This window comes from Passer domesticus, chromosome 7, assembly GCF_036417665.1.
Source record: "Passer domesticus isolate bPasDom1 chromosome 7, bPasDom1.hap1, whole genome shotgun sequence".
Taxonomy (NCBI): Eukaryota; Metazoa; Chordata; class Aves; order Passeriformes; family Passeridae; genus Passer; species Passer domesticus.
The window spans coordinates 5,214,375-5,228,128 of NC_087480.1; the positions used below are offsets into that span (position 1 = coordinate 5,214,375).

At 46.2% G+C, this 13,754-nt stretch overlaps 1 protein-coding gene across 1 annotated transcript in view; it reads left to right on the plus strand.

Moving 5' to 3' along the window:
• LOC135304290 (fibronectin type-III domain-containing protein 3a-like) overlaps positions 1–12,866 on the plus strand; it is a 39,223-nt gene extending 26,357 nt beyond the window's left edge. Inside the window, 17 exon segments of the mRNA XM_064426548.1 lie at positions 377–515; positions 1,337–1,390; positions 2,072–2,193; positions 2,282–2,456; positions 3,302–3,388; positions 3,714–3,852; positions 4,294–4,362; positions 4,668–4,786; positions 4,887–4,992; positions 5,531–5,706; positions 6,182–6,295; positions 6,818–6,967; positions 7,315–7,595; positions 8,072–8,284; positions 8,802–8,968; positions 9,652–9,773; positions 10,362–12,866. Coding sequence (XP_064282618.1) covers positions 377–515; positions 1,337–1,390; positions 2,072–2,193; positions 2,282–2,456; positions 3,302–3,388; positions 3,714–3,852; positions 4,294–4,362; positions 4,668–4,786; positions 4,887–4,992; positions 5,531–5,706; positions 6,182–6,295; positions 6,818–6,967; positions 7,315–7,595; positions 8,072–8,284; positions 8,802–8,968; positions 9,652–9,773; positions 10,362–10,679 — 2,551 coding nt within the window. The 3' untranslated portion in view covers positions 10,680–12,866.
• Positions 12,867–13,754: the final 888 nt, after the last annotated feature.

The window sequence follows — 13,754 nt, forward strand, 5'->3', positions numbered from 1 at the left end:
GACTGCTGAACACATGAAACAATTCCTATGTTATTTTATGATTTAGCTGCACAAGCATTGGCTGTATTTGAATTTCAAGGTGTTTTTAGCAAAAGGCTCATTTCCAGTCAGGTATCCTGTTGCCTTTTAGGAACACCTGCATAAGTTTACATCCCCTATCCCACAGGTATTTCAGCACTAAAATATTTCCACTGTGACAGAGAGTAAAGGCAGAGTAAATGAAGGGTGAGAAATGGGGGTCTGGGGTCAGCAGTGAGCCTGTGTGACCCCCACCCTGCAGCCACTGCCTGGGAATAAATCCCTGAAGCTGCCAGCCCTTCCCTCCCATCTCCAGGTGCCAGTGCAACAGCCACATCATTAATTACCCTTTGTTTAGAGTTTCAGCAACCAGCAGTTCCATCAAAGAAACCATTTCAGAGCTGGTGAGCTTCACCACAGAGAGCTGTGAGCCAGACTGTCCAGCTGCCCCCAAACTGATAAACAGAACCAAAAACAGCCTGAGCTTGCAGTGGAAGGTAAGAACCACACCTGGGGCTGAGGGCAGGGAGCAGAGCACTCTGCTGGATTCCTGGGCAGTGGATTGAAGTGAGCTTTGTCAGGAATTCAGTGTGTGCTGTAGGTGTTGCCTTTTGAGTTGCTCAGTGAAGATTGATAATGAAATAATAATTACCTTTCTTTTTTTTTAATGTTTGCTGAGTTTCTTGCCTGCAGCTGTAGTGTGACAGATTTGGTAGCAGAGCTCTTCTGAGCTGGCAGAGAGGAAAAAATGGATTTTTATTTATTTATATATATCTTTGCTTGAGGTCCTGGATGATAAATAGATGTGACTTAATGTTCTTTTAGTTATTCTGACCCGTTCAGACTAAATTTCTTTGGATAGATTCTCATTTTTAATCTTGACTTTTGAATATAACCACTATCTGTCAAGGCTTGTTGGTAGCTGTGTTTGCTTGGTTTTTGATGTTTTTCTTATGACCATGCTGAAAAATGGTTCCAGCTAAATGACTTTAGTGAAATCATTTGTAGAATCTGTGCTTAGAAAATGAAGTTCCCATTTCATGTGTCAGATGTTGCTTGTGTGAACCCTTAGATTGCAGAGGCAGGTGGTGAGCACACAGAGCAAGGCACCAGGAAAAGAGCTCTAAGAATATAATTTGCTTCATTTATAAATTCAAACAATTTATAAATTTATATTCTAAACTATCAGAACTAAAAGAAGTACCACAGCAGCCTTTTATTAAAAGGCAGTTGGAGTTTATTCAATGAGTAAAAATATTTATAAAACACATTTACAACCACTTGATTTTAACTCTTTTTTTCATTTCTTTATTTTCAGTCCTCAAATGACAATGGTTCCAAAATAACTAATTTTCTTTTAGAATGGGATGAGGTAAGAGCTTTTCTAGTACCAAAAAAAAAATCATAATGACATCTGTAGAGCAATTACACTTAAAAATACCCTTTGCTTAGGTACAGCAGCTATTTTGGGGCAACTGTCCTGACAATTTTAAAGAGACAAATGATCAGTGGGAGGGGACAGTGTAAAACTGCCTCATTTCTTATCCAGAATATCAGCCATTCCTGTGTTCTCTTGAAATGCACAAGCATTTGGCATCTTTGGGTTGTGCCACAAATCTCCCTCAGCTCTTGAGCATCTTGCTGAGATGTAATGCAAAGGGATGAAAAACTTCCAGAATGTGTTTTGTTTTCAGCTCAATGGTTAATCCCATTTTTGTCAAATCCCCACTACCAAAAGTAATCAGATATCTCAGTCCTAATGTGGTTTATTGTCAAGACTGCTCAGGGTGACCATCAGCAGGCTCAGGATGACCATGATACATTAAATTTTGCATACTTGAGGCAATAGAAATAGTAACTACTATTTTAATTACTGTTAGTTGAGTGAAATGACATTTCTCATGGAAGTTGTCCCGGCCCATGGAACAGGATGAGCTTTAAGGTCTCTCCCAACCCAAACCAGTCTGAGATTCTGGGCTTTAGGAGGGTGTAGAGTGAGGAGGGTGACCTTGGCAGGGATCAGGGAGTGACTCTGGATCTCCCTGTTCTCCAGGGGAAGAATGGCCCCTTCAAGGAATGTTACTACGGGCACCTGAAGCAGTACAAGCTCACCAGACTCGCTCCCTCCACAAGATACTCCCTGAGACTGGCTGCTAAAAACGACATTGGAATGAGGTAACCAGGAGCCCAGGGCTGCCAAATGCTGGATTCCCCCTGGATTCCATCAGCTGCTGCTCACCTTTGTTCAAAATCTCCTCCCCAGTGGGTTCAGTGAGACGGTGACGTTCGGCACGGCCGGGGTGGTGCCACCAGCGCCGGCGCCACCCACGCTGCTGGAAGCAGGAGTGACCTGGATGGCCCTGGCATGGAGCCCTCCTGCAGGAGGGGCCGTGGATGACTCCCTCACCTACTGCCTGGACATGGAGGAAGAAGGTTCTGTAAGTGCTGGGCTTTGTGTGGAAATTTCCTTCATAGTGCTGAAATAAAAATGAACTTTTTTTTATCTTCCGATAAATGGTCGGCAAGGATTGCATGGGATTGATGGCAGAGAGAGAAAGCATTGCATGGAATTCATGGCAGGGAGAGAGCATTTCATGGAATTCATGGCAGAGAGAAAGCATTGCATGGAATTCATGGCAGGGAGAGAGAGCATTTCATGGAATTCATGGCAGGGAGAGAGAGCATTTCATGGAATTCATGGCAGAGAGAGAAAGCATTTCATGGAATTGATGGCAGAGAGAGAAAGCATTTCATGGAATTGATGGCAGAGAGAGAAAGCATTGCATGGAATTCATGGCAGGGAGAGAGAGCATTGCATGGAATTCATGGCAGAGAGAGAAAGCATTTCATGGAATTCATGGCAGGGAGAGAGAGCATTGCATGGAATTGATGGCAGAGAGAGAAAGCATTGCATGGAATTCATGGCAGGGAGAGAGAGCATTGCATGGAATTGATGGCAGAGAGAGAAAGCATTGCATGGAATTCATGGCAGAGAGAGAAAGCATTGCATGGAATTCATGGCAGAGAGAGAGAGCATTTCATGGAATTCATGGCAGGGAGAGAGAGCATTTCATGGAATTCATGGCAGAGAGAGAGAGCATTTCATGGAATTCATGGCAGAGATAAAGTATTGTGTGCAGTTCGTGGCACAAAGTATTGTGTGTAATTCATGGCACAGAAATGAAGTTCAAGATAAAAAAAAAAAGTGACTTAGCCACTCTGGGTTTTGTTTCACCTTAAAAAATCAGTGACTGTGTTCATCCTTCTTTTCCCTCCTTGCCAGGGCTATGGATTCCAGCCCCAGTACAATGGAGATGAGCTCTCATGCACTTTAAGAAACCTGAGGAGGAGTACATCCTATAAGTTCAGGGTTTGTACCATAGTTTGTTCCTAACTTCATTTGCTTTCCTGGGCTTTGGCATTTTCCAGCAAGTTTTTCAGCTTTGTATGGAGACAGCAGGAATTCACCTGTTGTCCCAACAATTACCAGTTGTTAGGGAAGGTTTTGGTGAAGTAATAATACAAACCAGATTTTTTGCACCAGCTAATTTTGGTATAAATGATTGTCTTTATTTTGGTTTGGTTTTTAATAGATATTTTTTAATCACCAGCATGTTTATCCTTATGTATTATCACCATATATTGCTATCATTAAATAAACCATTTACTCTGTGTTCTGTTCCCTCCTCCAACAGCTCTTTGCCTACAACAGTGAAGGAAAAAGCAGCCCCAGTGAGGTGGTGGAGCACAGCACCAAACCTGACAGACCTGGAGCCCCCAGCAAACCCGTTGTAAAGGGCAAGATCCATCCCCACAGTGTGAGAGTCACGTGGGGTAGGTGCCTTGGGGTGTTCAGTGCTGCTGGGGTGTGGACTTATTGCAGGAGAAATATTCAACCTTACCCAAAAGTGGTTTATTTTGGGGCTGTGGATGCACACTGGTGTTGTTCATCCATTTCTGAGAAGCACTGACTGCTGTCCTGACCCCCACTGTGGGTTTACTGTGGTGTTTAAATAATTCCTATGTTCACTTAAAAAATAAGAGCTGATACCTGAAATTGGGAGTGTTTTCCCAGTTTCTGTTCCTGGCATAATCATGATTAATAATAGGAGGAAAATTGCTCAGAAAAAATGTATTGTGAATAATTAAGTGCACTTGTTTCTCTTGCTGGTTGACTTTTCTGTTTGAATATGAATATGTTCACTGAAAAAGCTGATAAAAAAACAATGCCTTGATATTAAATCTTTTGTAACTTAAGGTGTTGATTTCTTTCAGAACCCCCCAAGGATAATGGAGGATCAGACATCTCTAAATACTTTTTGGAAATCTCTGAGGCATCAGTTGGTAAGGAATCATCTCTGGGTACTAATACAGTACTCAGTCTCCATCCCTGGAGGTACTTAATTCACATTTAGACGTGGGACATGGTTTAGACTTGGATTTTGGAGATGTTTTCCAACTTAAATGATGCTTTACTCCAGCAGTCACTTCTGATTTTACACGTGTGTGTGTGTCTTGTACATGTTTTCTGTATAATTAATCATTTCAGATTGATTCTCTGGCTTGACCACCTTAATAATTGTGTGAGAGAATTTCCAGGTGGGATTTTAGAAAGGTTTGAAATGATAAAGTGCTTTTCCTTCCCTCAGGAGGGAGGTGGGAGCCCGTTTACAGCGGAGCCCAGCGGGAGCACGTCTGTGACCACCTCAGGCCTGGCACCTCCTACAGGCTCCGGGTGTCCTGTGCCAGTAAAGGTGGGGACAGCCAGGTGAGCAGCAGGAGGGGAGAGGCGCTTCTGTTCCATTTCTGTTCCTCTTTTAGCAAAATGCTTTGTGTCTGTGCTCTGCAATGACCTGTGTCCCTGGCAGGCCTCTGATGTCACGACTGTCACCACAGCGGCCGTTCCCCCCGGGCCCTGTCCTGCCCCAGCCCTGCTGGGCAAAGCCAAGCCTAAGGAAATCACTCTGCAGTGGGGTAAGCACCAGAGCTGGAGTAAAACACTGCTCTGATTTCAATCATACTAGTCAAAAATCTATAGAACTCTTCAGGGAAAATGAAAGATAAAAATGAAACTATAGAGATGCTGTCCATGGCCTTAGGGTTTTTTTGGGTTTGGGGTGGGGTTTTTGGTTTGTTTTGTGGGATTTTTTTTAAGAAGACCAAAGCTTCTGTCCACCTCTGGTAGGGTGATACAGTGAGACTGAAGCAGACATAAATATTTTCCAGTGAGAAAGCTTCCTGTCTGCCCATGACTGACACCTCCTTAGCAATTTAAAAATCTCCTCTTGTTTTATGTTATCTCAGTAAATGAGATAACCAAAAATGAATGAAGATGCACTGTTAATGAAGAAAACAGGGAAAATACATGAAAAAACCCTGATGAAGGCCATCTTAAGCTAAGTATCAGTGCAAGCTTCAAGCAGTGTTTCTGCTCAGACACATGACAAGAGCCTGCCCTAACTTAGGGAATTCAGAAATTAACAGGAGAATGCAATCTGTTTTTGTCTGCCAGGCCCCCCAGCTGTGGATGGAGGCTCAGAGATCACAGAGTACCTCCTGGAGATGGCCAGCTCGGAGCAGGACGAGCGCAGGGTGCTCTACCAGGGCCCAGCTGCTGAGTTTGGGGTGACCAACCTGCTCCCAGGGAGAAGCTACAGCTTCTGGCTGCGGGCAGGGAACAGAGTCGGGGTGAGCACTGCACTCACTGCACCTCACAGGGCAGCACTGAGGGTGCTGAGGGCCTTCTGTAGCCTGGGTGCTGTGAACCTCTTGATGTTTGTGCCTTTGGAATTGTTGGATGTGTTACCCCGAGCTCAGGCTCTGCAGATGTGGTGGGAGCAGCGTGGTGTAGAGAGGGGTGGGTGCCAGCCATGCCAGGATGGGAGAAGTGTGAGGTAAACACTGGTGGCATAAAAGTGTTTGTGAAACAGTGCCCAGCTGCTGTGGAAGGCAGATCCTGGCTGCGGGAGGGAGGAGTTACAAAACCCTGGCAGTGGGAGGAGCTCAGATATCCTGTGTACTCGAGTACCTGCAAGGAATCCGAAACTGAGCCCTGAGCTCTGCTGTTTACTTCCCTGTCAAGTTAAAAATAGTTTGCTTCACTTGCACATCAGTTCTTGCCCTGGTGCTGTTGCTGTGTTCATGCAGTGTTGTTTTCCTGCAGTTTGGCCCCCACTCTGAGAAGGCAGAGCTTTGCACTGCTCCAGGACCCCCTGAGCAGTGCTGCAAACCCCTGGTAACCTGCAAAAGTGCAACTTGTGCTGTGGTTTCCTGGGAGGTAGGTGTTGATGGCTTCCAGTACCACCCAAATAGTGTTTGGATTTTAGAATTGTAGTGACACATTTATGATACACAGAAATTAGAGAAATAGTATGTGTAGAGGTGGAATATTTTAAGCCCATTTCTTTATAGAGGTCTGTGTTGGGCTTGTAAATTTTGGGAGTTACTAATTGCAGTCTTAAATGTACAAACTGGGTGGCATTTAATCTTCCTCATGCTGTGGTAATTGATATATAGTGAATGAATTCTTTGAAGTAGTAAGAGATTGTGGGACAGTCAAAATTCTGGTGTGAACTGTGGTGGTGTTACAGCCACGTGTCACCTTTTAACTTAAAATCCCTTGGAACAGTCCTCAGATTTCAACCCCAGTGCTTACAAAGGTTGGATGTGATGATCTTGAAGGTGTTTTCCAGCCTTTTCTGTGACTCTCACCCAGTGTCTCAGTGTGACAGAGCTCCCCCCTGGATTCTGGGGGTGTGTAAGTGCAAGAGCTGAGCAGAATTTCTCCCTCACCCTGCAGAGCCCGGCGTGCAATGGAGCAGAAATCACTGAGTACAGGCTGGACTGGGGCCAGGTGGAGGGGTCCATGCACATCATCTACACTGGCCCCTGCCAGAGCTACGAGGTCAAGGGGCTCACACCTGCCACCACCTATTACTGCAGAGTCCAGGTAGGAAAAGCCTTTTGGTGCCATGGGGCACTTGCAGTCTGGGGCCAAACTCCAGCTAGAGGGGAATAAAGTCATGTGCTGTCACCTGCTCATGCAATAGAGAAGGTAATTGGGGAAAAACACTTCCCTTGTCCCCCAGTCCCTCCTCATTCCCTGAATCTGCAAGAGTTTAGATCCAGTGTGCTGTGAAATACCAGCTTGACAGATGCTTTGCCCTGTTGACAAATTATTCAGGAGATTTTCCACTCTCTCCCACGTTGCTTTTGAGAACACACGGAAGGCTGTGAGAGCTGTGAGTGCCTGCTGGGAAGGCAGGGATTTGGTAACCCCTGTGTGGTGTCTTCCAGGCTGTGAACGTGGCTGGGGCAGGGCTCTTTGGGGACACGGCCGTGGTGACCACGCCCCCGTCAGTGCCCGCAGCCGTGGCCGTGCTGCACTTACTTGAAGAGGATCAGGTGGAAATGTCCCCTCCTTTCTCCACGTGCCTTGCAATCCAGTGGGAAGAGCCCTGCTGCCACGGGGCAGAGATCACAGGGTACAACATCGAGTATGGGGAGAAGCAGCTGGTCACTGTGGGGAGAAACACAACCCATGTCCTTGAGAATCTGCTGCCTGACACCCTGTACAGGTAAGAATTATTCTTAAATCACATTTGTAGTGTTTAAAAGTCCTTTGAGAGGGTAGTGCTTTACATTTTTAGAGCAATTTTTCGTGCAGCTTACAGACTATTTGCCTAATTCACCCTGCAGCTCCAAAAAAACTCCTAAAATTGTCATATCCAGAGTCCAGTCGTGACATTGGCATGAGTGAGATCGTGGTTGATGTTGAGGTTCACATTCTGTCTCAAAGCCAAGACTTGTAAGATTTCTGGGTTTAGAATCTTTCATTGGGATGCTCAGGTGTGTGGTGAGAAGATGGATGGACAGGTAAGAGCAGAGCAGGGGATCCTGTGACCTCAGTCTTGGTTGAAGCTGAGTTCAGATTTAATTTCTAACTGCATATTAATTGCTTTACTGTTTGGAGTTACACTCTGTACAGCTTTTAACTCTTGCTTTGTTACCCAGCACTTTTTGTGACCACGTGGCTGCTCTCTCCCATCCCCAGGATCAGGGTACAGGCCATCAACAGCTTTGGAGTCGGTCCTTTCAGTCATTCCATGAAAGCCAAAACCAAACCACTACCTCCTGACCCTCCCCACCTGGAATGTGTTGTCTTCAGCTACCAGAGCCTTAAACTGAAATGGGGAGAAGGGCCCAGCAGAGCTTTAATTCCCAACCCTACTCAGTTCAATCTGCAGATGGAGGACAGGTTTGGCAGGTGAGACCATGAAGGATCTTGTGGTTTTACCATTTCATGTCAAGTTTTTAAGGTGTTTTATATTATTCTCCCTTCTGTTGGCACCACTGAATCATTTGAGCATCCTAGAGTTTTCCCTTTTGCAGTTTTGCATCCCATCTTTCAGCCAGAAATGCTGTCAGTAACTTGCATTTCTGCTGCTTGTAAACAGCAAATACTATTTAAAGAATAAATACCTTACCACCATCCTGTGCTGGCAGGGTTATTTTTGACATTCAAAAACAAAGTCAGGCCTGCATAGAAGAAACAACAGTTGGCCAGCTGTTCTTTAAGAGGAAATTTCAATTTATTTTGAATATTCAAGGGTTGTTTTCTTGATTCAGAGGAGTTGGGCTCTGCAGCCTCAGTGGGAAGAAAGCTGGGACACCCAGCATGCTGCATCACTTCTTTGTCCTTAACTCAAATCTGAGTGCTTCAGGTCTGCTGCTGCCCTGGACACTTGTGCTAGCTGGGTAACTGCGTGTCCTGTGTCCCCCAGGTTTGTGACAGTCTATAATGGTCCCTGCCACACCTACAAGGTGCAGAGGCTCAGCGAATCCACCACGTACCGCTTCCGCATCCAGGCGTACAACGACGCTGGGGAAGGAGCCTTCTCCGAGGTCTGTGCTTTCACCACCACCAAGTCTCCACCTGCCCCTCTCAAAGGTGAGCTGGCTCTGCCCTGGCAACTGCTGCAAGGCACTGCTGGGCAGGATTGGATGCTGCAAGCTGACCCTCAGCCAACCTTTGCAGGGACAAGGACACAAACTCGCTCTGAGGGGCTTTGGGTGGGAGAAGGGCTCTTTTGTTGTCATCACCTCCTGCACTGCAGCTCTTCACCCCTGAACTGAGTGTTCCTGCCTTTGCTCTGCTGGAAAGGCATTTTGCAGGGTTATCCATTGAAGTTACAGCAGTGTGTAGGCAAATGAGGGCAGAGTTAATTCCTCTGATCTTCACTTTTTAATATGGACATTTAAGGTCATCATTAAAGTCACTGTGAAGGTCACAGTGCTGAGTGCCTGCAGCAATAGTGATTGACTGGACCATGGCTAGAACATAATTTCAGCTCTGCACTTGGGCAGAAATGCTCAGTTCTGTAGTGACTTGAAAGTGCTGCTCCTCTTTACAAACATGGTCTCATCCTGGCAGCTCAAAAAGACCAGCAAGTATAACCTACACATAGCAGTGATCATTTTCTAAGCTCATGGCATCAAATGAAAGAAAAAGAAAGAAACAAATCTTAATTGCTTTAAGTTATTGGAATGAGTTGCCTCTAAGCATGACAGCTGTACATTTGTAGAGACAATTGTTCTTTTTCTAAAACACCAACAAATCACTCTATTTTCCAGCACCCAAAGTGATTCAGCTGGAAGAAAACACTTTTGAAATCACATGGGAGCCTCTACAGCCGATGAAAGGAGATTCCATTGTTTACATCCTTCAGCTTGCTGCTGGCAGAGAGTTTGATCAGGTACCTTTTATGTAGCATCAGGAATGTGAGGGGTTTTTCCTGGGAAAAATTATTACCAAAGAAAAGTGTGCATATTTCTTATGGAAGGTGTCCCTGCCTATGGCAAAGGGTGGAATGAGATGGGCTTTGAGGTCTCTTCCAACGCAAACCATGCTGTGATTCCATGATTTGAAGGTTGAGATTATGTCTGGGGAGATGACAGGGAGACTTTTCATTTCATAAAGTGTGCAGTGGGTGAGCACTGGTTTATCCTGTTCTCCCTTGATTCTTAATCCTGATGGTCTGTGGTACCACTGCCTCTCTTAATCAGAGAGTCCACTTTGCTGGAGGAGCTTTGAGGAAGAAAATGCAGGATGATTTTTTTTCTCCTTTCTGAGCCTCCCAGCCCAGGTGAGGCCTTACTGTGGGAAACTTCAATGAATCATGAATTGTCCAGAGCTTTAAGCTGCGATTTCACAAATTTGGGGAGAGAAGGGCAACTCCAGGCTGTGCCCAGCACCTCCCACACCCCTGGAGCAGTACAGGCAGCTCCAGGTGCCAGTGCTGAGTGCTCTGCTCCTGACTGAAGCTGCTCCTGTCCCCTGCCAGGTGTACAAGGGCCCCGAGCCGTGCTTCCGGCTGCCGGCCGCGCAGACGAACTGTGAGTACCGCGCGCGCGTCTGCGCCGGCCGCCAGTGCCACGACCTGCCGGGCAGCCCCGAGCTCTGCGGCCCCTACAGCCCCAGCACCGTGTTCTGCTGCCAGCGCCGGCAGCCGGGCCCCGGCGCGGCCCCGGTGGGCGCGGAGCTGGCGCAGAGCGGGAAGCGGCTGCGCGAGGAGCGCGCCATCGCCATCGCGCTGCTCTGCGGCTTCGCCGTGGTCGCCATCCTCTTCGCCGTGGTCATCCAGTACTTCGTCATCAAGTAGGGCGGAGCTGGCCCCGCTCGGCTGGCTGTACAGAGCTCTCTGGGGTATTTATGGGTAGTTGAGTGAAATCCTAGCTGGGAACCCTTCGCTCCGTGCGTTCCCGCTCCTGCTGCTGGCTGCCGGCGAGGCTGGCGAGGCAGATCCTTTCCAAATGCTGGACACAGATTTCCTGTAGAAAGGGTGATCCTGGGGCCTCTGCAATCAGGGTGAGCTGGTGGAGAACAGCAGTCAGCTGCCTTACGGTGCACGCCGGGGGGGTGTGTGCACGCTCCTCCTCTCTCCCCATCCCAGCCAGTTGGAGAGGGAAGGCATTGCTAGAACAGTCCTTTGCCAGCACCACCAGAGCAGCGGGAGGCGATGGCTGCTCCATCGAGTCCCGCTGCGGTCTGATATCCATGAAATCCAGCAGCACAAGTGCTTTGAGCTTAGAGCAGAACTGCAGAGCCTACTAGAGCATACCACATTTACTAGACTGTAGAAGGAAAGCAGAATATTGACTTAGTGATACTACTACTTTACAGTTATTTTAATACTTGGGATTCAGTAATAATCATTTCAAGTGTTGGAGTAGAGGGTGCCAGGGTTTTTTAGGGTTTTAATCCAAACCAATGCCAGCAGGACGTGGCCCTCGGCCGGGATGCCCAGGAAAGGCTCTGCCCGGAATGTTCCTGCTGTCCTGAGCAGCTTTGGCCCAATCCACATTTCACTCTCAGTGCCTGAGAGAAAAGTAATTCCCTGTGCAGCGTGCTCAGAACAGCACAGGAGTTGTCTTTAAGGAGAAAGAGTGCATTTATGATAAATGTTACACTATTTGGCTCAAACTGAGCAAATGTTTTTGTACTATTATTAACCTAAAAAAATAAAAAGTTCAGCCTGCTTTGGGTGCCCTTCTAACTTAACCCCAACGAGCAAATTGTACGTGAGAGAACTCTTTTTAGATAACGTTTATACAATGTTTTAAACTTGCTATCCCAGTGGTAGCAGCTTCACATTCCATGGTTTTCCTGTTGGGAATGTTCAGCCTGCTATGAACTTGTCTGAAACTCGTCCTGGTCGGCTGGGGGATATTTTTGTGGACACTGTGCACTACATTTGACTGTTGTGTTCCATCTGCTTGTGAATCCCTGAGGAGGAGCCTGGCAGCTCCTGGCTCCGTTAGATCAAAGCTTTTGAAAGCTGGAACTCACAAATTTCCAGTGCTTCAGGATGGGTCTTGCCAGCAGCATTTGGAACATGCCACAGAACGGTAGATTTAGGGTCTTGTGCAAAGTCTGTGGCTCCACTTCGGCCATCAGAACGATTCACTTGTGGGTGGGAGGGTGGATGTGACAGAGCTACAGGCGATGTGTTTCCAGTAATTAATTAATCACTTTTAAGGGTCTTTCTCCTACAGCAGTTGAGGAATAACGTTGTGTTAGAGTTTGAGGCATTGTGTTGTATTTCAGATGTGGAAAACCTAAATTATGACCTAGTATCACTTAATCCTCTTCACAGTAGATCGATGGTGCAATCTGAAATTAATCTTTTCAAAACATACTCTTCATTTTTGTACTCTATTTATTTTGATTAAAAGTCCTGGAAAGAAACAAAAATGTATGTTTGAATGTATTGTTCTACTTGTAGCAGAACTTTAAGTTAATCATTTATTATATCATAGAAATCTGTCCCTCCAGTGTCAGAGTTTTATACAGATATTAGTCTCTAGTTTGCAGAAGAGTTTACAATCTGTCTTTATTTTCCTCATAGTCTCCCTTTAGCAGATAAACTGCCTGCAGCAAATCTCCGTTGCCAAAGGGTTCTTTTTTAACTCCTTAGAACCAACTTGTAGAGGTTTATTTGGCAATAATAGTCCTGAAATTAGGATTGCAGAGTAAATACTAACAAGTCACCACTGCTAAAAAATGAAATCGAATCCTTTTGTGATTGCCACAAAATGCTCATATTTCCAGAAAATATCTGGGATTTCTACTGCAATACGGATTTTCCATCAGCTGTTGTCCATTCCAGAAGGATGTACCCTCGTGGCATTAATGTATTTTAGATATCTTTGGTTTTCTTGTATTGTCATTTTTGAGGTATCTCAAACGTATGTTAAAGCTGCCATGCATTGTATTACTAAATTGTAACTATCAAATAGATAATATATTTAATACAGCCAATAAATAATACAAATGTATTCAAATTTGACTCCGAGCTCCTGTGGTTTTGTGGGATTTAGTCTCACTTGTGTCATGTGTAATTGAAGGGAAGGGAACATGCTCAGTGTCATTAAGAGCTGAATTAACTTGGGACCCTTGGAATGTCACTTCCACTTCTCCTCGCACTGCAGGAAGGACCTGCAGTTCCCAGGTGAGACAGAAGAGTTCCTTGACACTGGAAATTGAATCATTTGGGGCTGATTGCCAATTTTCCATCATTTTGTGTTGACTCAGGTCTTTTCCCCCTTAAGCTCTTCCCCAGCATTTGCTGCTGAGTGCGGAATTCCTCCTGACGGTGCCTTCATGATCCGATAAAGATAAGATGGGAAAGGCTTTATTTGACCACCATCCCCAAAGAGACAGCTGGACACAGCCTGGGTAAAATTTCCACTTGAGGAACAATCAGGGGTGAGGAGCTGGAAAATGCTGGGGTGGAGGAGGCAAGGGGAGTGGGGGCCAGCCTGAGGGAATCCCAAAGGAAGGCTCTGGGAAGCTGGAAGCACAGGGCCAAAGGGAGCAGGGACACCCAGCAGCAGGATCTGTCCTCACAGTGCTCAGAATTCCTCCAGAAGCCAGGAACAGGGCTCTAGCAGAAATGAGAGGTATCAGCTACAAAACAAATCTCAGAGCTTGGCTCTTTGGAGCTCTTATTCTCCCAAGGACTGCCCAAATGCCAGAGTTTTGTGGAGCCAAGTAGTGTGGGATTAGTGCTGGAAAGGTCAGCGCTGAGCACAGGCACTGCATTGTCCAGCAAATCCCAGCTCTGACGTTAGGGAGATTCCTGCTGCCCTTTCCAAGAGGCAGAAGCTCTGGCTGGGGTTCTTGCAGATTTGGACACCTTCCAACAAGAAAAGCTGTCCTTGTGCCAGGGCTGTGC